Source organism: Falco peregrinus, chromosome 12 (assembly GCF_023634155.1).
Source record: "Falco peregrinus isolate bFalPer1 chromosome 12, bFalPer1.pri, whole genome shotgun sequence".
Classification (NCBI taxonomy): Eukaryota; Metazoa; Chordata; class Aves; order Falconiformes; family Falconidae; genus Falco; species Falco peregrinus.
Genome location: NC_073732.1, coordinates 5,075,811 through 5,102,743, shown reverse-complemented (window position 1 = coordinate 5,102,743; position 26,933 = coordinate 5,075,811). Strand labels below are relative to the sequence as shown.

General features: G+C 41.4%; 1 protein-coding gene across 2 annotated transcripts in view; it reads left to right on the top strand.

Annotated features, from left to right (window-relative positions):
• The window catches only part of ARHGEF4 (Rho guanine nucleotide exchange factor 4), a 228,568-nt gene that overhangs the window by 3,914 nt on the left and 197,721 nt on the right, over window positions 1-26,933 (top strand). For both annotated transcript variants that reach the window (XM_027779548.2, XM_027779546.2), the window contains exon 2: window positions 11,408-11,443. In XM_027779548.2, the coding sequence (XP_027635349.2) occupies window positions 11,408-11,443 (36 nt within the window). The remainder of the gene's footprint in view (window positions 1-11,407; window positions 11,444-26,933) is intronic.

Genomic DNA, 26,933 nt, shown 5'->3' with positions numbered 1-26,933 from the left:
CTGAAACACCTTGAAACAAAAGGTACCCACAGAGGGAGATGGCCATCAAGTTCCATACTGATGTCACACTAACTTTTCAAATAAGACAATAATTAATACATTAAACTTGTGAGAAAGAGAACAGACAACAAAAAGACCCCCCTCAAAATAAAAGCAGGCTTTAATTCAGATTTCACATAAGTTTAATTGAATTGATCCTCTTTTTCATTAATTTACAATACTTCAGTAATACCCAGTACCTCTGACTATCAAGAACAGTTGGTTAATGCATGTGATTTCCCTGTTACACACTATAGTTCAAGTGTTTTCTGTCAGCTCACCTGGTATTCTTTTAACAATCTAAATCCATACATAAGGCAAAATAACGGTGAGGTGGATCTGTTACCTAATTTCTTGTCTGCGTGCATACTTTTTGAGTACTGGATTCTATGGAGCTTCTGCTGTTGCTGTGTCATGACTTGAACACGACAAACTTGTACATGCTACATAAACCTACCCCAATGGATCCCAAATGAAAGATGAAAGTATTTAAATCACTATCCTATGGTTTAGGGCATAGGAGCTTAATTCTCAGCTATGCAATTGATTTATTACTCTGTATTGATAATCTTACTGTCCTTGGCTCAGCTTATTGCCTGTAAAGGGGATAAAAAATTTGTTGCATTTTTAAAAAATCTCTTTATATTTACTTCTGAATATAAATATTGTGGGGCTAGATTATCTTTCTATATGTATGTGGCAGTGTAAGGGCAGTCTGAACAGTATGGGATGAATCCCTTTCAAGGGGAAAGAGGAGCCTGGTTCTATACTGTGAATGAATTTTCTAGGCATTAGTCTGTGATCACAAGGAAGTGTAGAGGTACTGCCTGCCTTCTTTTGCCATCCATTTGAGGAAAAAAAGGGTGCAGAGAGGCCATTTTTAGCCTTTTCTTATCTGATGTTTTCAAAAAGATCTTCATTGAAAGTGTGGTGCCTTTTGGAGATGTCACTTATGTATTCCACATCTTTATTTCTCATTCCTGGGATCTACAGACAACAGGTTGGAAGATCTAAGATGTAAGTGACTTGTTCAGGAGAAGGATCTCTCTTTTGGATTCCAAATGACAACCCCAAGAAACTGTCTAGTGAAGGGAGAAAGGGGTTTCAGATACATCTTGCCATCACAATTTTATAGTGGTTAGATACAATTGTTGCCTGCCAAGTGTGCTGTTACTGTGTTTTTAACACTCTCCATGTATTCTACTGAGAATACCTAACTATCAGAAGTTTGAAGCACCAGAAAGTTGGGTCTGAAAAAACTAATTTGAGGTTCCTATCTCCTTTTTTAGTTTGCTCCCAACATAACACTATGCTCATAGAAAGATTTTGGCAGAGGAGGGAGCTGAACCTTGAGATACAGTGTGAGACAGGGGCTTAACCAGTGGACCATCCCCCCTGTCCTGTCTTGGTAGGTGGCAGTTGGAGCAAAAAAAGAAAATACTGCAATGGGAACTGGCTGGCTCCTTTCAGTTATTTTCCAGCTACCTTAACATAAATATTTGTTGGAAATGGAAAGATATTTTTTTTAGTTATTTGATATGCTTATATGATCTTGCTGTGTCTGTAACTCCTCCCTAATAACTTTTGAACATTCCAGCCAATCTCCGCAAAATTTGAGTGAGGTAGACATTACAGAGTTCACATCAGGGAGACAGAAGTAGGTAGTCAGGGAGTGGAAACGGAGACTTGGCTAATACCCCTCCTGAGGAAAGACTCCTGCGTATATTTATCCCTTATTAAACATCAGAAACAGTGTAAAATGTTTCCCTTTCCACACTGAAGAACTGCGTATCTGTAGGAAACAGGACTACGTTGGTTCAGCTGCTTGCAGAAATACATGTTTTCTCAATAAAGTGTTGTTTGTTTGGCTGTTAATGGAACTCCACTGAAGCTTACTGTCCTCAGAGTAAAAGCCAAGATTTTTCAAGAAGTGCAACTTGAGACAACTAAAGAGGGATGTTTTTCAGGAAGCCGTAAACATTCCCTCCCCCCTCCCCTTGGAACACTGACTTTTTAAGCTGTCTCAGATGTGTCAGCCAGATCTCAATCTCCATTCACTTATTTGGTCAAAATGGTCAATTTTTTTTTTTTTTGAGTCAAGTTGCTAGGGTGAACAATCTGATTAGGTACACTGTTAATTTCTAAAACGGTCATAAGCTGTTATATAGGGCTTATTTTGTTCAGGGAAAATATTTCTGAATCAGTTTTCCTTTAATTTATGCCCAATTTTTCTGGATTTATTTGGGCCAGAAATATTAAAGCAACCTGTTTTATACTGGAGTAGTACTTACAGTGCTGGGTAGGCCCAAGTGTTGTAGAGAGACAGATAAATGGAAATAGAAAAGAGTGGAGGGGAAAACTGGAATGTATCAAACCTGACAGTAAGCTTGGTTCAGATTGGTTTCGCATTCTGGGCAGAGATGCAGTTCTTTATGGGCAGCGTAAATCATTTGGCCTGTGCTGGGGAGTTAGGCTTCTGCCTTTCCCCACTCCAAAAGGCCAAGAATTGAAATTTTCCTAGTATCTTTGGTATTTATCAAGCCATCTCCTGGATCTAGCTCTGAGCTACAACCAGTGTGTTCAGAGAGTGCAGGCTGTGAAAGACTGATGTACAGAACAGTTCTGAAACATGGGGAATGATTGCTGGAAAAGCCAGGCACATCCCTTTTTTTTACAACCTCATTCTCTTAAAATTACCACACCTTCTTTTGTGTGGGAGAACATATGTTTGTATTCAGTAGCTACTTTTCTGTGAAACTGTCTTTCTCAGCTATCAAAGTTCCCAGAAAACACTATCAATCAAAGATGTATTCTTTATGTTGTTAATTTGAGGGCAGCTCTTGCAATGAGCCTGCAGAGTTCGGCACCACTGGAGCTCATGAATCAGGGCAGAACTTTCTTGCTAAATCGTGACTTTACGATTAGGTTAAAAAAAATTGACTGAAATCCTGCATGACTAGTAGAGTATATGGGGTGGATTAAGAACCTGTAAATAGATGACTGAGAATAAATTACTACTTCTTGGGCATGCTGGAATACTTGATGCTTTTCCTAGAAAGTTTCTTATTATTATAGACATCTAGAGAAGGTGCTGTATTTTTTTTTGTCCTGGTGTTTTCTGTTGGAGGAAAAGAGCAGAGTTGGTGCTGGACAGAAACAAAATCTCTCACCTGATGCTTCCAGTATGGCACTCCAAGTGTGATTATTTACAAAACTGGATGAAAATTGGCAAGTATTGAGGAATTTGTGGTGTTACAGCTGCATCATTAAAGCAAGCCTTGAATAAGATGTTGCCAGATAGCACAATATCTAAATAACCACAAAAGTGCTTGGGCAGGGCTATTTTAAAAGTTAGGTAGATCACTCTGCCATTCAGGAACAAGAAGTGAAACAAAATTTGAGCTTCCAAATATCAACAAATGCATTTTTTCCACACACTTGACTAACTTATTTGGAAGCTTGCATTTGCACTGAGGAAGAGTGTGTCTTGGTGTGAAAAAGCCATTTTTTGTAGGGCTATCAACCTTCAATTATACTGCCCCAATTCCTGTAAAAAAATATGTAGAATAATATGAATAATTAAAAAAAAGCAAGCTATCACTTTACATTGAGTTTTAACATATATATTGCATTTTTTCCTTAGTCAAAAGCCGGTTTTGTTCTTTAACTCTCAGCTTTGCTTTTGGATGTAATAAGTGGATTAATCTGTAGATTAGAGAAAATAGCCTAATTTTGATTAGGGTCATTATAAGTGGACTGTCATTTTGATTCTAGCAAAAGAAAATGGTAGGATAAACCTTGGTAGCTCACCTTTTGTGTCCTTATCCAATAGATGAGACTGTAGTGTTGGGGTTTAGAGAACTTCCAGGTAATAAAGGAATCAAGGCAGAATTATTTACCATAGTTCAGATGCAAGCACTGAGCACAGACACAAGTTCACAGGCAGATTTTCAAGAAATGTCTGTCCGTGTTTACCACTCCAAATTTTCCTATCCACACTCTGCCAGCAGATACTGCTTATGCTGCAGGGGCAGCACAACAGGATATGAATCTGCCACCCTGAACATTGTTCTTAATGTCCAGATGTGTTAATGTAAACTGAAGTCTGCATTGCTGTTGTCTTCAGCCATTCCAGTTGACTCTCTGTTAATATGTGAGACCCACTAAGTCAGAGGTCAGCATTACATCCACTTACATTGTACAGGTGATATTAATCTATCCCTTGGACATCATCTGGAAAACTGGGCTAGTAAATTGTGTTACAGTGTTAGTTACTAAAATCTTACATAATGATTAGTGGTGCACTATGGTGACGTTGTATGATGCACAAAACTAACAGCATAAATGGTACAGCTTTATTTATAGCTCCTTCTTTATTTTCACCATTTGCTGATAATTATATTTGATGTTATACCCCAGAAAGCAATATAAATGCCCTATATTAATTAAATGAGACGGAATGTAATAGTCTTTGTTATGCTTTTTGTCTCTGTGTTCCTGCAGAACTAAACTGAAAAGAAAGGGGGGAAAAACCTCCTAGTATTTGGAAACATTTTAAAAATATTTCTCTGCTGCCAAAACAGACAGATAGCTTTTGTGCTCAGACAGAAAATTACGGGGTGGGGCAAGCAGAAGGGATTAATGCTGTCTCCAAATGAATAAGTGGGGTTTTTTGATGATATTTGCTATAATCCTATTGGCAAAATGGACAATCCTAGTACAGTTTGGTAGCCAGTCTCTCCCTGTTGAAAAAGAGACCAGGCCCTTAAGGTGTGGTGAGAAGCACGTGGGTGGTAAACTAGAATGTGGAAGAAATATTATTGTCAGTGCTCAGGAGAAAATAGCTTTTACAGTGTTGGCAATTAAAGTTCTCAAATTGGAATTTTTTCCCTTAAAGTCCCAGCTCCTGGAGGCAAGTGACTGCATAAATGTCTGATTTAAAAAAGCTTTTCAGATGCTATAACTGCACAGGAAAACCGAAATATCAGTTTGCAATGGAAAGTTCTCAAACAATAAATCTTTCATCCTTGGAATTGTCCATCATCTTGCAAGTGTTTTAGAGCTTGGATCAACTTGTTAAAGATGCTGATTATAATGGCTTGTGGGACTGACTTTGTTCTTTGCTTATGCCAAATAAAAATTCTAAACAGCATGAGTATAGCAGTGCTCATCTGGGAAGTGCAGGCTTTTATTTCACATCCCATATAAATAACTAGCCAGGATGCCCAGCAAAGAGAGTGTGGGGGGACAGGCATCAGCAAAATGCATTGGAAGCAGACGAAAGCCTCAAAAAAAAAAAAAAAAAAATTAAAAAAATTGCATTTATGCTGGTGGAGGCAAGCAAAGACTCCCAGAACAAATCTGCACACAAGACATCCTGGGAACTTCAATGGTCATAAATGGTGGAATGTTTCACATTGTTGAGAAAACCTAGGTTTGCTGCTCTGCTGTGGAGAGGACAGCTGCCTCTTGAATTGCCACTGTTTCTTGCAGCATATCATTGCAATTTAGAAAGCTAAGAGCTTGAGTAGCTTTTTGTTAGAGCGGTGAGGATGGCAACACATGGTAGCAATAATTAAAAAAAAAAGTGATCTGTGTGATCTCATGGTATTTCCAGTCTTACTGAAACTAGGACTCTGCATACATCTTTGTTTTCATGGACATGGGCTCTTTTTCATCCTGTTTACTTCCAAATATCTGTTAGCCCTAAGAGAATGACACCTCTGACTTCACTGTCTTTTGTTCAGAAAACTTGTGCAAGAGTGATGGGGTTTTGTGTTGGGGGCCAATAACAAGGATCCCCAGGGGAACAGCAGCCTGGCTGGAAACAATGTTTGTACAAACCCTGACTTCCAGAAATCTGTGCTGCGGGTCAATGTATGTCCCAGCAACACTATCTTACTGTGTCTGCTAAACCAGCTTCACGCTTCTAACATAGTAGATCTCATCCTTTCCAGACTGAGAAATGTGTGCAACCCTGTGTGAAGACACTGAATATCTGTGTTCACTCCTGTTTCTGCTTGAACCTCCCAATATGGCCTTGGATAAACTGCCTCATCTCTGCATCAGTTCTTCATCTTATGGGAATACTTGCTTATTTCCACCAGGAAGTACACAGATATTTGGAAGAATGAGCCTATATGCCTCGTATAGCAAGTCTCCAATTTGGGAAGTGACCTGTAGCTATCACTACATTACAGACAAATATGTGCAAGAGGAGAAGGCCTGCTTGTTAGCAGGAAAGAACTGAAATGCGGCATCTGCAATTTGTAAGTTAAAAGCATCTAAAATGAATGAAACATTTGAGTTTTCAGATTGATTTTAGAGATGTGTGATAAAAAAAAAATGGTAGGACATTGTGGAGAAGCTTTTGCAACTGTTTTTGGCTTTTAAGTGTTTGTTTTTTTTGGTGGTACTCATGCTTTGAGCAGTTCCAACCCCTAACTGCTTGTTTATTAATCCATTTCTTCCCCCCAGGCACGCACTTCTAGCAACACAACTTTTAGTGGGAAGCACAATGAAACAAGTCAAGGAGTGGACATGTCTGAAAACCTAATCTCTTCCACTTGCCCCAGTTAATTTTCACTTCCATGGAAGTGCCATATTTCAGAGCACAGTCACATGCTTGCACAGAAACAGGCATGAATGTTGGTCAGCTGGAATTTCCTTAAACTGTTATTGCCACAAGAGCATGGGACTGTACCACATTCTCATTAGCTGTCAGAAAGTCTTCCTGAGGAAACCAAACCTACCTAGATGAGGTCAGGACCTGTGTTGTAATATATATACCAAACATGGAAAGATTCAGGGGAGACTTAAATTATCAGGAAGAAATAATTGTTTCAGTAGGTCAGAGGAGAAGCCTCAGTGACTCATGGTTATTTACATGTTATGTTTGATCCATTTATCACTTTGCTATTCCTTGAGAAACAGACGGAGTGGGTTATCATCAGATGAAAAAGAAAAGGTTAGAGACAGGAACTATTTTTCCTTGCTGGTTCTTCAGGTTAAGTGCAAAACTCAAAAAGTGAATATGCGATGGTTTATAGACATAGAAGTGTGTGGAATCCAAATTCTGTTTTTCTAGAATCTTATAACTTCATTTGTTTTCAAATATGCAATCCTTGATAATGTGAAATTGTTTAGAAGTAGTTAGTAGTGTTTTTTTTTTATTTTGTTTTTATTTTCAGAATATCAGAGTGAGGTTTTTGTAAGCTAATTTTTGAAATGGCTTAATACTGCCACTACAAAAATGGTAATTCTATGTAAAAAAAATAGGAAGTTACATAAAGAAAGAGGCTTCCAATTAGAACAAGTTAAAAATTAGTATGGAGAAGAGTGGATAGTGTTGAAGGATGTTCTAGAACAAGTTTCAGGAAGTGTCATTGTTCAAGGATAAACTGATTTTGCTTTAAATTAAACCCTATTTATTGAAACAGAACTTCAGAAATTATGTATAGTAACAGATGGTTCACTCTCCCTTCTTGTCATCTTTACAAAAGTGCTTTGCAGTTTACCTTAAAGCTCCCCAGGCCTGCAAGTGTTGGTTTTAAGATGGAGGGTTTGAGTGTGTTAAAAATAAATGCTAAAACTGAGGGGAAGTACCCCACTGACAAGAATGTGCACTCATCCTGAGAAGCAGTGGGGCACTTGCTGTTGGAAAGATTCAAAGCTGCCATAACTTATGGTAAATAACAAAGGGCTATGTATATAGCAGACTAATAAATCATGTTATGGAATCTGTGAGTTTAAACCTGGAATTACTTCCACTGTCAGGACGATGACTTGCCTTAAAAATATAAAACAACTTTTCATTTGGCCTTGAAAAATCTTTAAGAATGTGGTGTTATTATTACTTAAGGTAAGCTTTTTGGGCTGGAGGGATTTTACTCTTGTGAGTGAAAGAATTATGCATAACCTACAGTGTTTCTGTACCTGGGGATCTTCTTCCTCATCTTAAAGATCATGGTTTCCGTGAAGCTGATGAGGTGGGAGAAGTCCTTAGATATATAGAAAAGGAAATCTGGGAAAGTGTGTATAAGGAATGGGGTTTGGGATCACTGTGTAGAATAGAAGACCGATTATTGTTTTGTAAGACGGCAGTATTGGAGAAGGGCAAAATGTTTTAAGGCAGAACCTTCAACTTGAAAGTTTTATTTTACTTTTTCATTTCCAATGCAAAGTTCAGGACAAGTTCACTGAAGTTTGTGAACCCTTCAGCAACAGTTTGGCGAAGTTTCAAGCAAGCCTGAAATGGTATATGGTTTGGATGTAAATCAGGATGGGTTTGATCCCAAGCCACCTGAAGCACAGCACTTTTGGCTGCATGCAACTTTGTATTTCAGCCTTCATTGCGGCCCAGGCCTAGATTTGCCCAGCGTGAAGCTTTTGCTTGAAGTGCTGTGAATGGAGCCTGCTGTACTTTTAACTGATGTAGCACTTGCAGAGTACATCTAGTCATGGCATCCTGGTAGTGGACAGAAATGGTGAGCATTGTATACTTGTCATGGATGGCTTACTTAGGTTCTGGTTCAGCCAGATGGTCATTATAGACAAATCCATACATCTAAACCTCAAAGTTGATGAGGCAACATGTGGGTCTCATGCAGTTTTCCTCAGGTAGTTTTGTTCAGAACTCACTTCTGGGGCTACACTAAGGCTCTGGAGAAAGCTGCAATAATTCCAAAGGGTACACATTGGCACTCTTCCTAAGCATTACTTCTTGTTTAATTAGTCCAAAGGAATTTTTAAAAGATTAACCCTTAAATACCTTTTGACCTGTAGAAGTAGATTCCTTCACATAAGTCTGAAAGGTTTCTCAGTTCTGTTCTGTGTAGTGCAAGGAGTGGGGAAGATTTCTTGCAGAAGCCAAATGTTGGTTCCTGCAGCTGTATGGATTTCTTTGTGCCAGTAGTCACAATATGGCCACCTGCCCTGATTGCAGGGTCAAGCCTTAGATAACACAAAATAAGCAAAGGATGGTCCTTTCTTTGCTAAAGATTTTGACATCTGTGGAGTTGAATAACTAGGTAAGATGTTATTAATAATTATTGATAGAATAATTTATTGTTATAAATGCTGGGAGGGCCTTTAAAAAAGCTGTTATGGACTGACTATATTTTGCTGCGAAGTGGTAGTATATTATTATTTTACTACATTGGGTATCCTTTCCTCTTTGTTACACTGAATTGCACAACTTTGAAACTTCAGCGGAGCAAGTCTCCAGCCTTTCTGAATTTGCATGAAACGATTATGCTTGGCTGGGAGTTTTCTGACATGGTAATGTCTGTTCATGCCCTTTTCTGGCTTTCTTTCCTGTCTGTGAAAGGAAAACTCATGAATAAGATGACTGGGAAATAAATGCAAGCACCTTTTAAATAATAACATCAGAAGTAGGTCTACAGCTCTTATGGCAGGGTTTTAAAGGGTTGCCATGTAATCGCTTCCTTCAGAGCCAGTTCCTGTTAACAGATACTGGGATGTGCTTTGTAAGATGCTAAACCCTGGGGCTCAGGTGAGGCAGACTTTTTGGCTCTGTTTTTTTAGTGAGAAATGGGTAGGTTACTTTGACATAGTCATCACTGGCTGCTCCTCAATACCTTGTGTCCATTGTCACTTGAGCAGTGATTAAGGCAAAATCTACGTCCAGTCCTTTCTAGCAGAAGGAGCTACTGTTTAGCTGTAACTTCTCATCTGTAAATACTCTTGCAGTAACACAAGACTGACAGTTTTTACCTTTATGTAACAAGTGTTCAGAAAAGAACTGCCTGAGCCTTTCATTTTATGGTCTCTAGCAGAGAAGTCATCAACAATAGGAAAAAACTTGGGATATGGAGTTATTTTTTTAAAAAAGTGGGATTGCACAGTTTAGAAATCTTTCAGTTTTCTGTTAAACTACTCAAATGCTGCCTTGATATATGCACTTTGAAACTTTTGTTCCATAGTCCACCATGAAATCTAGCATTTAAAACAATTTGACATCGTTGAGTGACATTTTCACTATATTTTGATATAGGTCACATTCTATTCTCCCTTTTTCCTTCCAAAGAATTACTTCTATTAAAACCCAACCAAACCTAAGTCTGTGATTTTGCAGCAGAATACGCTATATGTGCACACAGGTAACACAAGGTAGAATTTGCCACAAAACCCTTGTTTCTCCACCAACCCCTGTGTTCACCCTTGCTTGCTACCTCTGTCCATGCTTCTATTCCCAGACCAGTCTCAAGCTTCCAGCCCTTGAATGCCTGCTTCCCCTGCCCATTTGCCTTTTGGTTATCTAAGGATTTTTTTGCCCCCCAAGTTCTTTTAAAACACAAATACTTCTAGAGAGAATGTGAATCATACATCTTCTGGTGGCAGATTCTGGTTCTCTGAAAGCAAAGCTCTCAGCAGAAGTGTTATATATTCCTGCTGGACTTTATTACATCCAAGACTATGTTAGTGGGAGCAGTAAATGCTTGCAAGATAAACAGAATTGCTTCTCAGAGAACAAAATTACTTGCACCATATATTGTCAATCACTTTAAGCTAATCTGCTAAGCATTAAAGAATTTAGGACTTGCTTATGATTTGACACTAGAATTTTCTAATGCTCCCAAGCATAAATGGAGTTACACCTGACATACCACTCTGAAGTCAGAGCACAGTTTGGCCATTTGTATAAACTTAGCCTCAGAGCGCTTCCAAACTGAACTTTTTGTTTTACAAAAAATCTTCTGACTCCCCATCCAGGCTGAGATTTTCATGTGAGACTAGTGGATAAACCTGATTACTGTATTAGAGGGCTTGTAATCTTAAAGTGAAAGAGTAAGTGAAAGTATTAAAGCATACAAACTAACTGGGATACTGCTAGGCAGGAGTATTACTAGTGTCTTTTTTCTGCAGTGTGTATATATAAAGCCTCCTCTCCTCCCTCTCATGCAGAACTCCTGTCTAAGTAACTGTTAGGTTTTTCTTTTCTGTTTTAACTGTTAGCTTTCCCCTCTCTTCATTTAACCCACCCTTTCAGAAAGTCCTGAATACATAAAAAGCTTTTGCAGTGTGCCCTGAAGCATGTATACTGATGAAGCACATACAATGTAATTATGGATAGCACAATGCAACATCATGAAGTGCCTTTGTTTACAGCTTCTCTATCATGAGAGTATAATGAACAGATTCACTGAGGAAATGCAAAAGCAGATGCCTTTGGCTGGCTCCTGTTGTTCTCTTTTTGGCAAAGAAAGAGGGACAAATCTACCCTGGGACAGCCCCACTGAAGTCAGATGAGTTACACCAGGCAGGAACTGGAACTTTTCTCTTTTTTTTAAAAAAGAACCGTTTCCAGATCTCTTTTCCCTGACTGTCACAATTTCTCTTTCCACAGAAAGCCTATGAGAAAAGACTCTCTGCTTCTAAAAAGGTAGGATAACCTTTTAATACCTAATTTCCGCAGCAGTGTAAGTTCTGTGTGTATCTACCAATGGCTGTAATTGTAAAACTAATCTCTAAGTGAAAAAAGTATACTAAAAACCTAAAATCATATTTATTGAATGGGAAAGTAGGAACAGAATGTACTGTGAGAGGGATAGAGTACTAATACACAGCTGTGCTGCAAGTGCATGACATACGCTTAGAGCTGGCCTAGGTATCAGCATATGGTATCACCTTGAAACGTTCTGCGTGTAGTGAGTAACATTGGACAAAGCTTCTGAGGGCAGATGTCTGTGAAAGCACCACACTTCACATGTCTGCGAAATCTTTAGGGAAGAGGAACCTGTGGCAACTCCTAGTATCATGCATATTTGCAAATGATAATCTTTAAAACAAGTTTATTGGGGCAAACCTGGGATTGCACTTCATAGCACAGTGTAATAACAAAAGTTAGCAGGACTGCTGATGCTTTGTGCTTGCTAGTGCTGTGGCCATACTTCTAGGGGTTTTTTCCTCTACCAAGGGCCTGAATGGTGCCTCTCATATAAAACCTGCCATTTACAATTTGCCTTTTGCTGAGGCCTCCTTTGTGTTCACACAAGGCAGCTGGCAGGAATGCTGACCTCCTCCGAGCTGAGCCTTGCCAGTGCTAGCTAATCAATATTCAGTAGAGTCAGTTGTTCATTATGAAACCATTGATTATCCCTGGAAGGTTACTCCCCCTGTTTGTGTCATTTTTCAGTCTCTTCCTTTTTCAACCCATCCAACCCCCCATCCCAGGCTCTCAAGAGGACAGAGTACTGGGATGGAAATGAGTTTCCCTTTCAGGATCTGAATAGTTCGTTGTCAGATGTCAAAACAGTCTTTGAAAAGAAGGTAATTTCCCCTCTGCCAGATTTTTGTTTATACCAGGTTTGCAATTTTGATTTCTGGGATATTTCTAGTGATTGCGAGCTGCGCACTTGAAGTGTTTGTTGTATTTGACTTATGCAGGTTGCATTAGTTACACTGAGCTGTGGTGTCCTGTGGCTGAAGAAAAAACCCACATCTTTTACACAGCTGTAGCTGACCTGTCTGAAATTTTGCACAAAAGTGGAGAGCCATGGTTTCATATTCCATGCTACTCACAAGCAAATAAACAGGGAGGCCCATGAAGGACTGAAAACATCCTGCAAGCCCTTGGCTTCTAGCATGCTCGGCTCAGAGTACACCCACATACATTACACAGTCTGTTCCTCTTCCCTAACACAAAAGGGGAGGTCTGTGAGGTTTGGCAAAAATCATAACAAAGTCTCTTCTTTTAAATGTCATTTGTCCACTTAAGGATGTATTCAGTCAACACAGCAGTAGAGAAGTGTGAGATAAATACAGAAGTCTAAACACTTGACTTTATTAGAATAGATGCCAGATACATAGACAGATAGAAAAAGACTAAAGAAATTGTTTTGGCTAGCTTGATTGGTTGCTTTGATTGTAAGTATATCATTAAAAATCATAGCAGAGATTACAGATCAAAAAGGCAAGGTCCGAGGCTTCAAAGGAGGGGAGCAGGCAGCTGGAGCTAAGAGACAGATGGGTAAAAGAAAAGCCGTTTGCAGAGAACACAATGCTTACCTCTGTTACACTACTCAGTTCAAGTTAGTGCCCTGTCCAAAGAGCAGGAGCTGCACTGGGCTGTGACAATCTACCTTACAGAGTGACTCCATTAGAAGAGCTGAACTTGCAGTTGATGGCTAGTAATTGTAGTAAGAGGGTTGAAAGTCAACAGCTTTCAAGCTTTATCCTGCTTGTCTCTTGGCTTGGATTTAAATCATCACTAATTCAAGCTAGATGCTTCTGTCTGGGAGCAGAGTCAACTATGCAAGTCAAAGCACAGCAGAAGTTATTACCTCAGTGAAGGTGAGCATCTTTTCCTCTCCTGCCCTTAGCACTTGAAGGAGGAGCTGTGGTTGCATGGAGAGCAGACCCTGCTGTCTGTCTCTGATTTTACACAAAGTGCTATATTACTAGGGAATGGAAAGCCAGAGAACACATAAATACTGTGGAACTCCTGCAGTGGATGGCATTATTCACTGTTGATGGAACAAAACATAGACCATACCTGGTTAGCACCTTGCATTGGCGCATCTTGGTTCATCTTACAGACTAGTCTGTGGTTTTGTCAGGTGCTGATGATTTTAGCCCATGTCTCCAAGGGCTGGTTCAGAAGCCAGCTCTGTGACCATTGCCAGCAATTCAGTCTTGTCCGGTCATTAGTACATGCCAGAGAGGTGATGACAGGGATGTGAAAAATGGCAAGCTGGCAGACTGGGGTTTGTTTAGCCAGGGGGGTTTCCTGTCAGATCCCTGTCTTTCTGATCAAGGCATGTGACACAATGGATCTGTCAGACTGCCAGAGAAAGTTTGGTGAAGCGTAAATCAGGCATTAATGTAAAAGTGGGCAACAGACAGTTCCTCGGCTGATAGAGAGGGAGCTCTCCCTGGCATGGGAGAAGAGTGACTCCACCTGCTGTCCTGTTTGTCGGGGAGTACTTACTTTCCAGTGTCAGTTGTCATCCTGCTGGTGTTAATTAGTGTTTTTAGCTATTTTCTGCAAAAAGACTTGTTACTACTCAATGGAGAGAATCCCTGAGATATGGTGTTGTATTAAAACAGAACAGATATTCTTTATGTCCAGTTTGGCTTTCAGCTGTCTTCAATGTGCCTGAGATGTATTTAAAGGATGCGGTGAAGGACTAACATTATGTCTTGATCAGAGAATATCATCAGTGTATTACAGAGGAAATGTTAGCAGAGAGCATACTGTTCCCATGCCTCTGTTAGGCAGAACTCTTCCTGTCCCATTTATATTGACATTACCCTGTAGTAAACATTGCAGTCCTAGAAGGAAATACTGAATTGAATGTGTTCCTACCTATTGCAGCAGATAAAGTAAGTTAGCATGTTGGGACCAAGCAGCTCACACCAATCGCCAGGAAGACTATCTGATGGAGCATAAACATCTGTTCTCTCTATCTCCTTTTCTTGTTGTTCATACCACTTGTGCTGTGGGATGCAGTAAGTTGTTATGGAAGCAGAGTCATCTCCAGGGTGCAGTGACAGCCAGTGGGTTAAAGAGCAGTGACCTCTTTGTGAAAAATCTCCAAAGAATTGTGAAATGCCTCTTAAGTAGTTTTATGCATTTGGCCAGTGAAATTGAACCACAAAGTACATTCACAATTTTCCTTCTGGATTTTCATTATGTAGATTATGCCTTATAGTTGCATAATGACATTTAAAGTAATAGAACAGAAACATCTCATATAGGTAATGATGTCCTGAATATGTATTATGTTGACTGAGAAGCCTGCATTTGTTTCAAGCATGTTTTTTTCATGGAGAAAGGGTATGTGTTTCTGTCTTGGCAGCAAACTTGGAAGAAGATACACAGAGACCGAGGAAAGACTTTTTGTAAAATCTCATGGCAGTGTGGTCATACAGTCAAAATACCTGTAGGACTGACCTCCACAAGTGGCAGGTGCAAAGCATGAGTTCTCATATTTCCAGTGTAGCAAATGAAATATTCTTTTGAAATTAATGAGTGTAGAATAAAATTCTGAAAGATCAAGAAGACTTTTGGTGACAAAGTTATTCTTGCATTTTTGCAAATCCCTCCCGTAAGGAACATAGATATGCAGTAATGGCTGTGCAGATTCTCAGAGCAACTGTATGTCGTGTGGCTAACAGACTTTTCAGACTACTTTGATGTGGGTCTGAACCAGTCAGTCTGTTCATATTGGAGATAACTATGGTCATTGAACCCATATGGACCTCATTCTATTAAAAACTCCATAAAAAAAACCCTTAATATACACCGTCTGGAGGTAATAAAACTCCAGCACCCAGAATTGTATGGGAGGCCATGCTGACTTTAGTATCAGGTCTGCCAGTTCAGGCACTGCCACATACTTATCTTTAAAATGACTGGCCAGAGAGTATTTTCAGTAATCCTTGCCCCCAGGCAGCAGGCTATGTGAATGGTTTGTGCAAAAGTCAGCATTTCACATTACAAATGAAATATGTTTCTACTAGATAGAGGTGAGCTCTTACCCTGCATCAGCAAATCCTATCTTCTGGGTTTTTTGTCTTTGCTTAAATACCAGTAAAAAGGCCCACTTAGTATTCTGTCTTGTGTGTTTATTACCTGATTTATGATTATGAAAGTAACAGATCTCTGTTGCCTTCCATGTTGGAGTTGTGCCAAGTATTTCCTCCTGAACTGATGAAGCGTAATGTTGGTTATTCTCTGTTTGCTGTCAGTGCAAGCTCTGAAAGCAAAGATAGAATCAGGATTAATTTGTCTGCAGTTAGAACTTGCTTTCATTCTGGTACTTCAAAAGCTGCTGTAGAAAGAGTGAGTTTGTTAGCCCATGACAGGTGAAATTGTTGCATGCAACAATTACACTTAAGTACTTGCTCTGCGGTCAAGTGAATGAGTTGGTGTCATTTGCCGAATTAATTTAAACACGGCATTGGTATGTAATAGATTCACCATTAGCTTTCTGACAACTGTCAACTTTTAGTGTAAAGAAGCAGTTAGAAGATGACTATGCCCATTGCAAAGAAGGAAAACAGAATGATAAATAATTTTTCACTTTGCAATTGCTAAAGGTTTTTTATGGTAAAGAGCAAAACCCAAAAGAGCTTGGAGGAGGAGACCTTTTAGGAGAACACATAGTTTGTAGAGAGTCAGGATGGCATTAGCTTTTCCTTTAAAATATGCCTGTACTTTTCTTGTATAGAACTTTTTTTTTAATAGTACTTATCACCATGGTGTCCGAGTGCCTTCTCCATGAATTCAGTCTTCCAGTATCTTTTGTGATGTAGCAAAAGGAGACTGAGGGGTGGAAACAGTGAATTATTTGCCTAAGATCATTCAGAAAGTCTGAGAGAGAGCAAGGAACTGAATGCAGATAACCTAACACTCATATAATGTCTATCCTTTATTTTAGGAGTGAATGAATCCCCAAAATTGAAAGCAACCCAGAATATTATTTCCTATAACTATTTTCAGTTTAGATTGACTCAAACCCAGGCTTTTCCTTGGCATCCATTCAAGGCAGTAGATATAAGGCAGATGCATTCAACAGTGAGCCCTTTTTTACAGCATGACATTTGAGTTTGCATCACTGTAGCCTTTTTTTTTGGTTGTGGTTTTTTTTTTTTTTATAACTGTTTCTGTGCAGTGTCGTCTTTGCCTGCCTGATGCAGGGCATCGCCTCCTGTACAAACTGGCTTGTAAACCCTGGGCTCACAGTCAGGAGGACAAGGAGTGAGGCCAAGAGGAGCACAGAGCTCCTTCCTTTACATACTGCTGCTCTGGCTTTCTTCAGTCATTAGTGAAATGTTTTCTCTTGTTGCAGGTTATGCAAACAGTAACCGTCCAGGTTGAACCTGGCCTAGCTCCTTCTGGCTCAGTGTGGGGGTAAAGTGCATTTCAGTATCTCCATTTTATATTAGTGTTGGCATCTCCATTGTGGTTTTGCTAGACACTATATAAAAAGCACTGGCATGCTTGTAAAGATACTTCTTTCATGGTAGGTGCCTGCTTCTGGTGGTGGTTTTCTCACTCCCTGGAGTTTGTAGCAAGGCTCAGTTGTTCAATAGTATGGAGGCCCAATTTGTTCATTTTTCCATCTCAGTGTCCCTCAGTGAGGGCAAAGTGCATGGCTTAAAGACATCCCTTATCCTCTCAGTGCTGTGCTAACTTGGGAGTCCAGTGTCTTTTATTTCTTGTTGCCTGAACTCAATTCCTGTTGTCTTTCAGGTGACAAAATGAACAGGTCCCTGGGGAAGTTGTGCTCCACTATGTTTTCAAATCCAAATTTGTCCGCTAGCTTTGGATTTAGGTTGCAGGGTCCATTGCAAGTCAGGCTGCTGAGTATGACTGTACTGTATGTGGATTCTACAATTTCTGACTGTTATCCCAGTGACTCAAGATTATCAGCTTCAGTTTCCCTTTAAAATAAAAATAAAATGGGTCTATGGTTTGCATTCAGGGAAGCAGAAACTGAGGAATGGAAATATCTTGGTTAGGTGAAATTGATGAATAATTTCATATCCACTCTTAGTTTCCACTGGGGACTCAGTGCAGATTCAGGATCATAACTAAGATGCATATTCTGCAGGATATATTGCTTTTTAAGTCAAATACATGGAGCTATTCAACTGTTATTTTCACCAGGTTTTCCTGAAGAAACATTTTATGAGACTTTGGACTGCATAGCATGTATGTGAAAGTATGTGAGGTATTTCAAATTATAATAAGGAAAAACTGAGCTCATCATTATCTGCGAAAGGAGTGTGTTACTGGGAGTCCTAACTATCCCAGAACGGGCAATGAGGGGATGCAATTGTACCCAGTATCAGAGTGAACACTAACTTCTGAAATGGCAAAGGACCATCTTTACAGTCCTAAAGAACTTGAAGAATCACTTTTATAGTAAGTTTTTAGCTTAATTCCTAAGGGAATGAGGCAATTGAGAAATCTATGTCTGTCTCACTGCAAGTACCTTTTGAAAATACTGACAGTTTTTAACCAAATTTAAAAGAGGTAGAAGTATCAAAGCTTCCTGAAATTTTCAAGACCACTGGCACTTGAGTAAAGGAGGAATGTCCAAATTAGTGCTTTTACTGAGGGAACTCTTCTAATGTGTGCTTTTACTGGCAAGCCCCACCCGGCCAGTCAGCATTTATGTATTGATAGGGCAATGTGTGAGGAGCTGGTGGGAACAGAGCTAATGCGGTGAGTGGAGAGGGTATATTAGAGGACAAAAATCTGTAGGAAACCAGGCTTCATCAGTTCTGCCTCTTGGGGAACAAGCTGTTGTTTAGCAGAGCACAGGGATGCTGCATAGATGCAAAACCTCTGTTACAATTTAGCTTCTGTCTTTTAGTAACAGAGTATAATGTGGAAAGACTCCTTCAACATTTGGACAGTAGAGCTGAACAAAAAAAGAGACCATTATATGCAATATCTGTCAAGACTGGAGAATAGTCTGCTAGCCTGCCAAATGCAAATGAGGATTATTCATTCATTTAGTCCAAAAGAGAAAATGATATAATTTCTTTGGTTCAATTGGTTTACTGTGACAAATAAACAAGAAGGAGAGGACTCCAATATGGCAAATGTTCAACCTCACATAGCTTTAAAGACTGTGGAAATTATTCTGCTCTGAGCATAAGCCTTATTTTACATTCTTCGCCCAAACATAGTCCCTAGATCTTCAAAGTGATTTATATGCTCCCCCCCCCCCCCCCCCCATGTAGAGAATCTTGTAGAGGAATTGAGACCCAAGTCTTGTTTATTTGCCTTGGACTTTTAGGGCAATGACACATTCATCTTGGTTGGATGTGGGCTGTTCTGAACCAGCCTGAGCTACTCATTTTACTAGGTGCTGTACCAAGCTTAGTCAAAACACTAATGCAATTTTGTACAACTGTCATGAGTAGAGACATTTTAGCTAATTGCAAAATTCTGGTCTGCTTCATGGGTGGGAGTGAAGGGACATGGGGGGGATGTGAAGCTGAAAAGTGCTGGCTGGTTTTCAGCATACAAGTCCCAGGCATTTTGCAGAAGGAGGCCACAAAGGAAGAATTCAGCTGCTCCTCTGCACTTCAGCTGAGTTTGAGACTCACTGGAGGAGTTGTTAGGGCTCTGGGGAAAAAATGTGCAAGCCAGAGGGGAAGCAGGCATACCTGTGTGGTTGGTGCTAAGGTCAGCCCTAACTGTCAGTGATGGACATGGTATGAAACAGTTGGAGCCTCTGAGCACCTTGGAAGTGGCAGGTTGGATGCTGTTGTGGGGCACTCTCCTGGCAGTTCTCTGTTGACAAGAGATGGCAGTCCCCTCTCACTGTGGGGACAGAGCAGCAAGCTGAAAGCTGCATGCACACCTACCGCTGTGCTAGGAAATGGTCAGCAAGGTGATGGGTCAGATTCAGCCTACAGGTCAACAGACTGCTACAAAGGCAGAATGTTACAGGAGTGACCTTCCTGCACAAGCTGAAGCTTTCTTGGCAAAGTAGCTGTGATTCCTGGCAAAGCCTCACTTCAGCAGCAGCACCACATTAGGGTTGGTGGCTCGGCACGAAAACTGCTTGTGCATCATATAGAGATCTCAGATCTTCAGTACCTATAGCTTCAAGCAGATCTCATTGTTACCCTTCCACTGCAAGTCTTCGTGGCTTAGTTTAGTGAAATACAAAATGAGAAGGTTGCAAACCTTATCTCCTAAGAATGTTTTTCAGAAAGGTAATAGACTCAATGGGGTCATTTCAGGAGCCTGATTTGCAGGGACTCTTGATTCTTGAGAAAGGTTCATCTTTCTCTCCCCACGCCAGTGACACTGGCGAGTCACTGCCATTCTGCAGCCCCAGCTCAGTTCCAAGCTGTATTTGCTTACTAGAGTTTGAAGAGTGGGGGGTGTGGGGCGGGAGGCGGTGGCCCGCAGCGGGGTCCCCGGGCTGGGTGGCGCGGTGGCAGCTTGCCCTCTGCTGGCTGCCGGCACCGGGGCGGCCCGGCGCGGAGGGAATCGCTTCGGCGGTACAGCCAGTGGCTTCCAGGGCTGAATTTGTGACCTGGATAGCTCTGCTGGAATATAAACTGATTACATCCAAACGGGTGTCGACATAAAAGCGATTTCTTTAAAATGACTGCCATAGGGAGTGGAATTATCTGTCTACAAACCAGCATGAGTAGCACAATTGTCCTCAGACTTGAACTTGAACCATCAGGTGTCAGGCTAGTTCTGTCTCAAGGGTTTTCAATGCTGGGTTATACCTGTTACCTTCCTCCCAACAAGCTCCCTTTCTCTGCCCCACCATACACACGAGACTGAGGGACAGGTGCTCCCAGTGAAGTCCACAGTACCTTCATATTCCCCTGGAGAGAAAAAGTAAAGGGATAGAAGGGTAAGTCAAGAATAGCCAGAGCTGCTTCATGTACACTGAAGTGTGTTGCTCTCTTCTACGAGAAGTTAGAACACACACGTGCTGTGTTGTCTTCCCCTTTGCCAGCTGCAGGGAAGGTGAACAAGGGTGGCGTGGTCCCTCCCAGAGCTCTGCTGTGCGCTGAGGGTTATCTACACCTTGTGCTTCCATACTCAAGCCTGTCCACTGTACAGCTTCTCTGTCCTCATGAACTGGTTCTTCAGCCACCCTGGGTTTGTTTTGCCATGTCCTTCTGTCAGAAATAAAAGCTGTTTCCATAACCCTTATATTTCATGTTTTGATGTTAATCCTGACATTCTTTACTCAAATCCAAATAATATGCGTTGCCTTTACAGTTCTAAAGGGATAATACTTATCTTGGATCCTAAATGCTTAATTGCATCTGATTAAACAAAGCCTTCTTAAAATAGACCCCAAAAGGGAAAGATCCAATTGTTGGCCTGTTAAATACCAAAATAAAACAAAACCCTGAGGAAATGAAGGGGTAGCAGTCAGTGGTGTTACAGTTGCTTAGGGACTGACAGTAAGAAAAGTGGCATCTGTCCAGAAGAGGCCCACAGCAAAGAGGGGCAACCTCCGTCTCACATGGAGAATGGGATAAGGCAGTGCAGAAACTGATTTATATTCGCAAGTGAAATTTATGAGAGAAATGTATATATATTTTATAGTTTGAAGACTATTCATAAAATCATATGAAAGAAAGTAACTATGATGATGAGAAACAACTTGAAACACCACTGTATTTTTTAATTTAGCTCCCTGAAGACTACAGGTCTTTGTGTTTGAGTGCATGAGCTACTGTTTGGCACATTTCCTGAACCACTTTGTCTATTCACTTCTTGCTAATGTGAGAGTGCCCAGACTCCCTGGAAAGAGGGCTTTGTTGGAAACCTTTCATTATCAAGGATTAGCTGTTTGGTAAACCTGTGTCCCCTTTAACAGTCTGACGGGAAGTACTGGCTAATGAAGGGCTCATTGTGGTGGTGCTGTGAGTGTGGGACTTGAGTCCATTTTATTGCTGAAACTGCAAGCCAGTGTCCTTTGTGCTTGTGAGGACTGAAGGGAAACTGAGTCATGCCCTTTGGTTCTGCTGAAAACATGTGGTGAAAAATATGCTTTCCTTTCTCAGTACTGTTGCCGTGTTTGTTGTCTAAAGGCTCTATGTAGCAGGGAATTTTGTTGCTATATTACAGAATTATGTGTGTAGATTTAAAAATTGTTGTGTCATTGCCCAGGGACAGCTTACTTGAAACATTTTCATATAATACAGCATGAAAAACTGAAATAATACAAACCATTAAATGTCTTTATCACTTCATAATGTAGTTGTAAAATTCTTGGCATAACCAAATGTGAGCATCCTCATCCCACCTCTAGTCAGAAGGCATGGCAGACAAGTACAGGATATGCTTTACTGATAAACTTCCATGTGTGTTTGAAATCTCAAGAGAGATTTACTAAAATCCTTTACGAAAGTAATGTACTAGGAATCCATTCTCAGTGAAACATATTCCAGTACAACTTATATCATGAAGAAATACTGCTGAAAATCATCGGTCTGTGATGTCCAACAGGATTCTTTTATCTCTACAATAAATCTCTCTCATTGAAGCTCCCAAGCCCCTCACAACTCCAGGGATGGTTAGTGCCTCCAAATGCAGGGAAGCAAAGAAAGACAGCCCTGTAAAACCATTGGGAAGGAAAACAAATCCCTACCCACGCCCCCAGCCAGGCTTCGTGTGTTTGGGAAGGGTGTGTGTGGAAGGATCCAGGGAACTGTTAAAGATCCAGAGGCTCTTAAGCACCAACACTTTTTGGCAGAGGTGCCAGCCGGTTTAGTGTGAAACTGCTCATATTAAAATCAGAGGACAGGTCAAGCACATGGTTTGGATTTTGCTTTCCCCCTCCATTACAGCTAATTAGGCCAAGTGCAGAGAGTGTCCCTATTGATCCTGAACACATGTGACACAAGCGGTTCCTAGCAAGAGGAATCGGCTCTGGGAGAGTGTTATTAACTCCGTCTGGGCAGGAAGGGCAATCAGGTAGCCCAGGGATGTGTGTGTGTGTGACTGGGGGAGTCAAGGAAGAGATTATGCTTTAATGAAGGTTTTGAACTCATTATCTGGCCTGCATTCAAAGGCTGCAAGAACTCTAATCATGTACATAAATGCGTGTGGTAGGAAGTGACTGGAGAGTGGCCAGGAATACAGAGATTACTGCAACCCATATCTTGCACTCCCTCTCCCACTGCCCAAGTGCTGCCTGACCTCTCAGCTTCATGCGGTTCTGCCTGTCTGGTTGTATGGGACTGTGGGAACACATGGGGACTCTGTTACTTTTTGACTTGTGATCCTACAGTAGTTTTTCACCGTAAGCTTTTTATATCTATATGCTAAAGTGGCTCCATACCATTCATAAAAGGAGGAGATGCAATGCTACTTTTATATCTTTTTGGTGTAGATATGTAAGTGGGTGTAGGACACTATTCCCAGAACAGTTCAGGGCTTTGTGCTGGTGAAGGGGGACATGGCACCACCAGGACCCAGGACAGGAGCTGTGGTGCTGCTGGTGACTGGTGGCACCAGTGCAAACCAGGCTCTCTGTCTCAAAAACTAAACACTCACCTGCCTCTTTATTCTGGCAGTCCTTCTGTCCCCCAGTAACCATGTACAATGTAACTCCTCATTTCTAAAATGCACGTAAGGTGGAAGGCATACCGTATTTCTCAAACAGCCTGTGGCTTGGCTAAGCAGGAAGAAGACTGCATGTGGGATCATTTTGACAGGCACAGATCTCATGCTGTGGATGAAAGTCTGGCCCAAGCCTCTTCCCTTGCTGCTGCAAAGTCAATGGGGCCACAGGCACTAAAACCTGGTCCAGGTCTCAGCCCTAGCGGTTTCTCCAGGAGCACAGCACCTCTGGCACTGTGGTAGGACATTAAGGTGACAGCTCCTTACTGAGAACCCCAAGACATGCCGGCACCCAGAGGCTTAGATGCTCTCCCACCTACAACCATTAAAGAACCAAGACCGAAGCCACACGCCGAGACAGGCCATCAGAAAATGACACATTTTTTCCCTCTGTTTTGCAGCAGCAAAAGGAAGGTACCTAATTCCCACCAGCCTCTTGGGTGCTTCTCTAGAGGGGGAGCGCGTGCACGGTGTGGGCCTCTAGGGACGTAGGTGAGCAGGGCTGACTCTGCCAAAGGGCTGCTCTGCCTGGGTGCGCCCTGGGAGGGTGCTGGTTCCATTGGGATGTGGTGCTGGGCAGCCTGCTCCAGCCAGCCCTGCTTGGAGCAGGGGGCAAGACTCAAGGACCCCTTCCCACTGCAGTGACTCTGTGATTCCTCCTGTCATGCTGAGTGCCACTTGAGCCGTACCCTGGCTGCTGGTTTTTTTCCTCTCTCTCGCTTGGACTTAGCTTTTTTTGTTTGTTTGTTTTGTTTTCTCTCTCCAGTTTCTATTGGAGCAAAAATTTGTAGAACCATAAAATGCAGGGATGGAAAATGACCTTTTGCCCCATCCAGCCCAGCTCCTCTGCCAGTGCCAAGCCATTCCCTTCAAAAATCCCAAGTGACTTGTCTAGACCATGCACGAACCACTCCAGCAATGGTGATTCTGCTACTGCCTAAAGATTATTCCATGGTCTAATTGACCTTATGGCTTGGAAATTTTTCCTGATGTCTCACCTCAAGCGTTTCTGTGCTAAGTTTGAACCTATTGCTTGGTTACCACTCTCGCTTTATTCTGAACACAGATCCCTTTGCCTTGTGTGGCTGTGCCTCTTGCCTGCAGACCTGGCATCCCCCTGGGCAGGGTTTCCATCCTGATTTTTGTCAATTTATCTGCTCTGGATTGAGCTTCTGTGCTCTTCCTGAGACATGACCCCACAACCATCATCTGTGTGGAGAGGATGGTGATGGGCTGGTGAGTGACTCAAGCTTGGAGCACCAAGCATGGAGCTGCCCGATTAGAGATTTCATTGGTTTCTGTGAAGATGAAATAGTACCAGCATGTAGCCAAACTCAGAGACAAGGCAGTAAGAAGAATTCATCGTAAGTATTATAGTATTTGTTATAATAAAATAATTGCAACTAGAGAGCCCCTTTCTGATTAACATGGAGACCTTTAAAGCTTTGTAGACGTGATTCTGATCAAAGTTTGAGAAGTCTTACACATAAATAGAGCAAGTGCTGTATACCCACTTGTCAGAAACTAGGCGACCACATAAAAAGAGGTGCTATGCTAAAGGAATGTCAACCACTCTAGCTTGGCCTAGCAAAGCTCTCCTGCCCCTGGGCAGGGGGCATTTTCTTAGGGTTTGTTCCTCCTAATTTGGTCCCTTCTGGCTTAACTCACAAATGGCCCACCCATAACTACTTTCCGGTGAAATGAAGCAGAAATGTGGAAGCCACCTGTGGCCTTCACCTGGCCTGTGCACAGCACCATTGCTTTCCTGCCTGGAGCTGTTCTGCAGAACGTTCTTCCACCAGAGGGCAGCTGGTAAAAGGAATGTGATGGGCTTGCCTGGCTCGAGATGAGACAGCAGCTAATTTGATGCTAATTATTATGGTTGTAATTTCCTCCCCAGCCAGATACAATCCCCTTCAGCCATCTCCAATGGTATTATGCTTAGGGAACGCTTCCCACAATAAAAGCACAGGCGTGTTCTTTCCCAGTTACCCACAAGATCCATCCTCAGCTGTAATCTGAGCTAGACACGGTACAATTAGTTATTTGTGTTTCTGAATTAGCAAAAGACTAAGCTTTAACAATCCAATAACGTATCAAAGATGTGTTTGCAATCAGTTTATCCCAGAGCTCCATTTGTTGCCAATCTGGCGCACACTGCAGTCTAAGGTGGAAGGAGCAGAGGAGGTGGGCAGCTATTTACAGACAGCTCAGCACTGCGTCTCCTCGCTTTATGAATGGTATGGAGCTATTTAGATATAAAAAGCCTATGGTGAAAAATTGTTGTAGGATCACAACAAATAAGTATCAGCTGCTTCCTGGGTGTAGTTGTACATGAAGAATACAGGGAATGAGGAAAACCTGCTTGTACTAAATACTTATTTTGCCTTTCCTTGTGATAGGAGTGCAATAGGAAATCAGCTACCAGACTTGGGATCCACCTGTGCTAGCATATCCCACACTCCCTGTCACTGTGATTTGAGCTTTTACTGCTACAAGTTTCAGATAATCACTGAAGACTGAGAAGAGATTCAGTGTTCTTCAAATAGAGACAAGTAGCAGCTCTGACCACCCTGTAATGACTAAGCTCAGTCTTAATTGTGTTTCCTGGTTTTCATCTTTACTCTTTCAGTTTCTTTCACTTCCTTTCCCTTTTATGTATGCTGTTACTTTCTCTGGGGAGATAGATTTGCTCCTCTATCTCATGTTGAGGCTGAATTTGGCTAAAGTCAGTGAGGTCTCTACTGCGCTAACAGCAATTCATCCTGCAGAAATAAATGGGACTTTAGAGAAGTTGGAGCTTGATGATGCTTGCAATTAAAATATTATTTTAAGGTCTTTATGTTTGATGTTGTAAACAATCATACTGCACAAACAAACCAAGGGAGACATCTACACAGTACAAGCCTGGAGGATGGGAACACAAATGTATGACCTTCACCCTCATTCAGATGCTCATAGAAGTAATTTTCCATGATAGACCAGACACTGAGACTTTCTTCTTTGGTCAGATGATAAAGAAACTTCACCCACTGAATTCATCTCTCACAAAGATAGCAAAACCTAACTTATGACCAGTTCCTCCAGAGATGTCACTCATGGTAAACCTGAATGTTTGTAATTATTTCCAAAGTTTTAAGACTTTGCATTGAAGTGAGAAGGGGTATGTACTCTTAGATCTGAAGGCATTCTGCCACTTGTTGCCTTCTTTTCAAATTTTGAGTGGGAACTTCACATTTACATACTCCTGATGCCCTTTGGTTTGCGTGGTTTGGTGTCTGATGATTAGGAGACAGTGGGCAGCACTGACTGACTACAGTTCAGCTATTACAGATCTCCAGCTGACTACAGGTAGAGGACAGATGGGATATAGGAAGGGTGGAGGGATAAGAAAGTAAGAGGAGGACTAGTTAACCTCTAAGGCATGCAAAAGAGTACATGCACCAGTGAAGAAGTGAGTTTCTGTGACTTGCCAGAGCTATAAACAGCAGAAACTTCTCTTCTCCTGGAAATCCACAGTGGTACCCAGACGAAGCCACAGCTTATGCAATGGCTGGCTGTGGCAAGGGAGCATGGGCTGCGTTGTTCTTCCTTACCAGCACGCCCTCAGTTCTCCCTAGCGCACAAGGCTATAAACTCATTTCGGTGCCTAATGCAGTTGCTTCTTCCCTCTTCTTTGTACCCTGAACAATAGTGATGAAGCCAAGTATTAAGTGAGTATTATCCGTTCCTGTGTTGAGTGAAGCATGGAACTTGTGAAAAGCCCTTTATGTTATATAATTAAAGACTGTACTTGAAT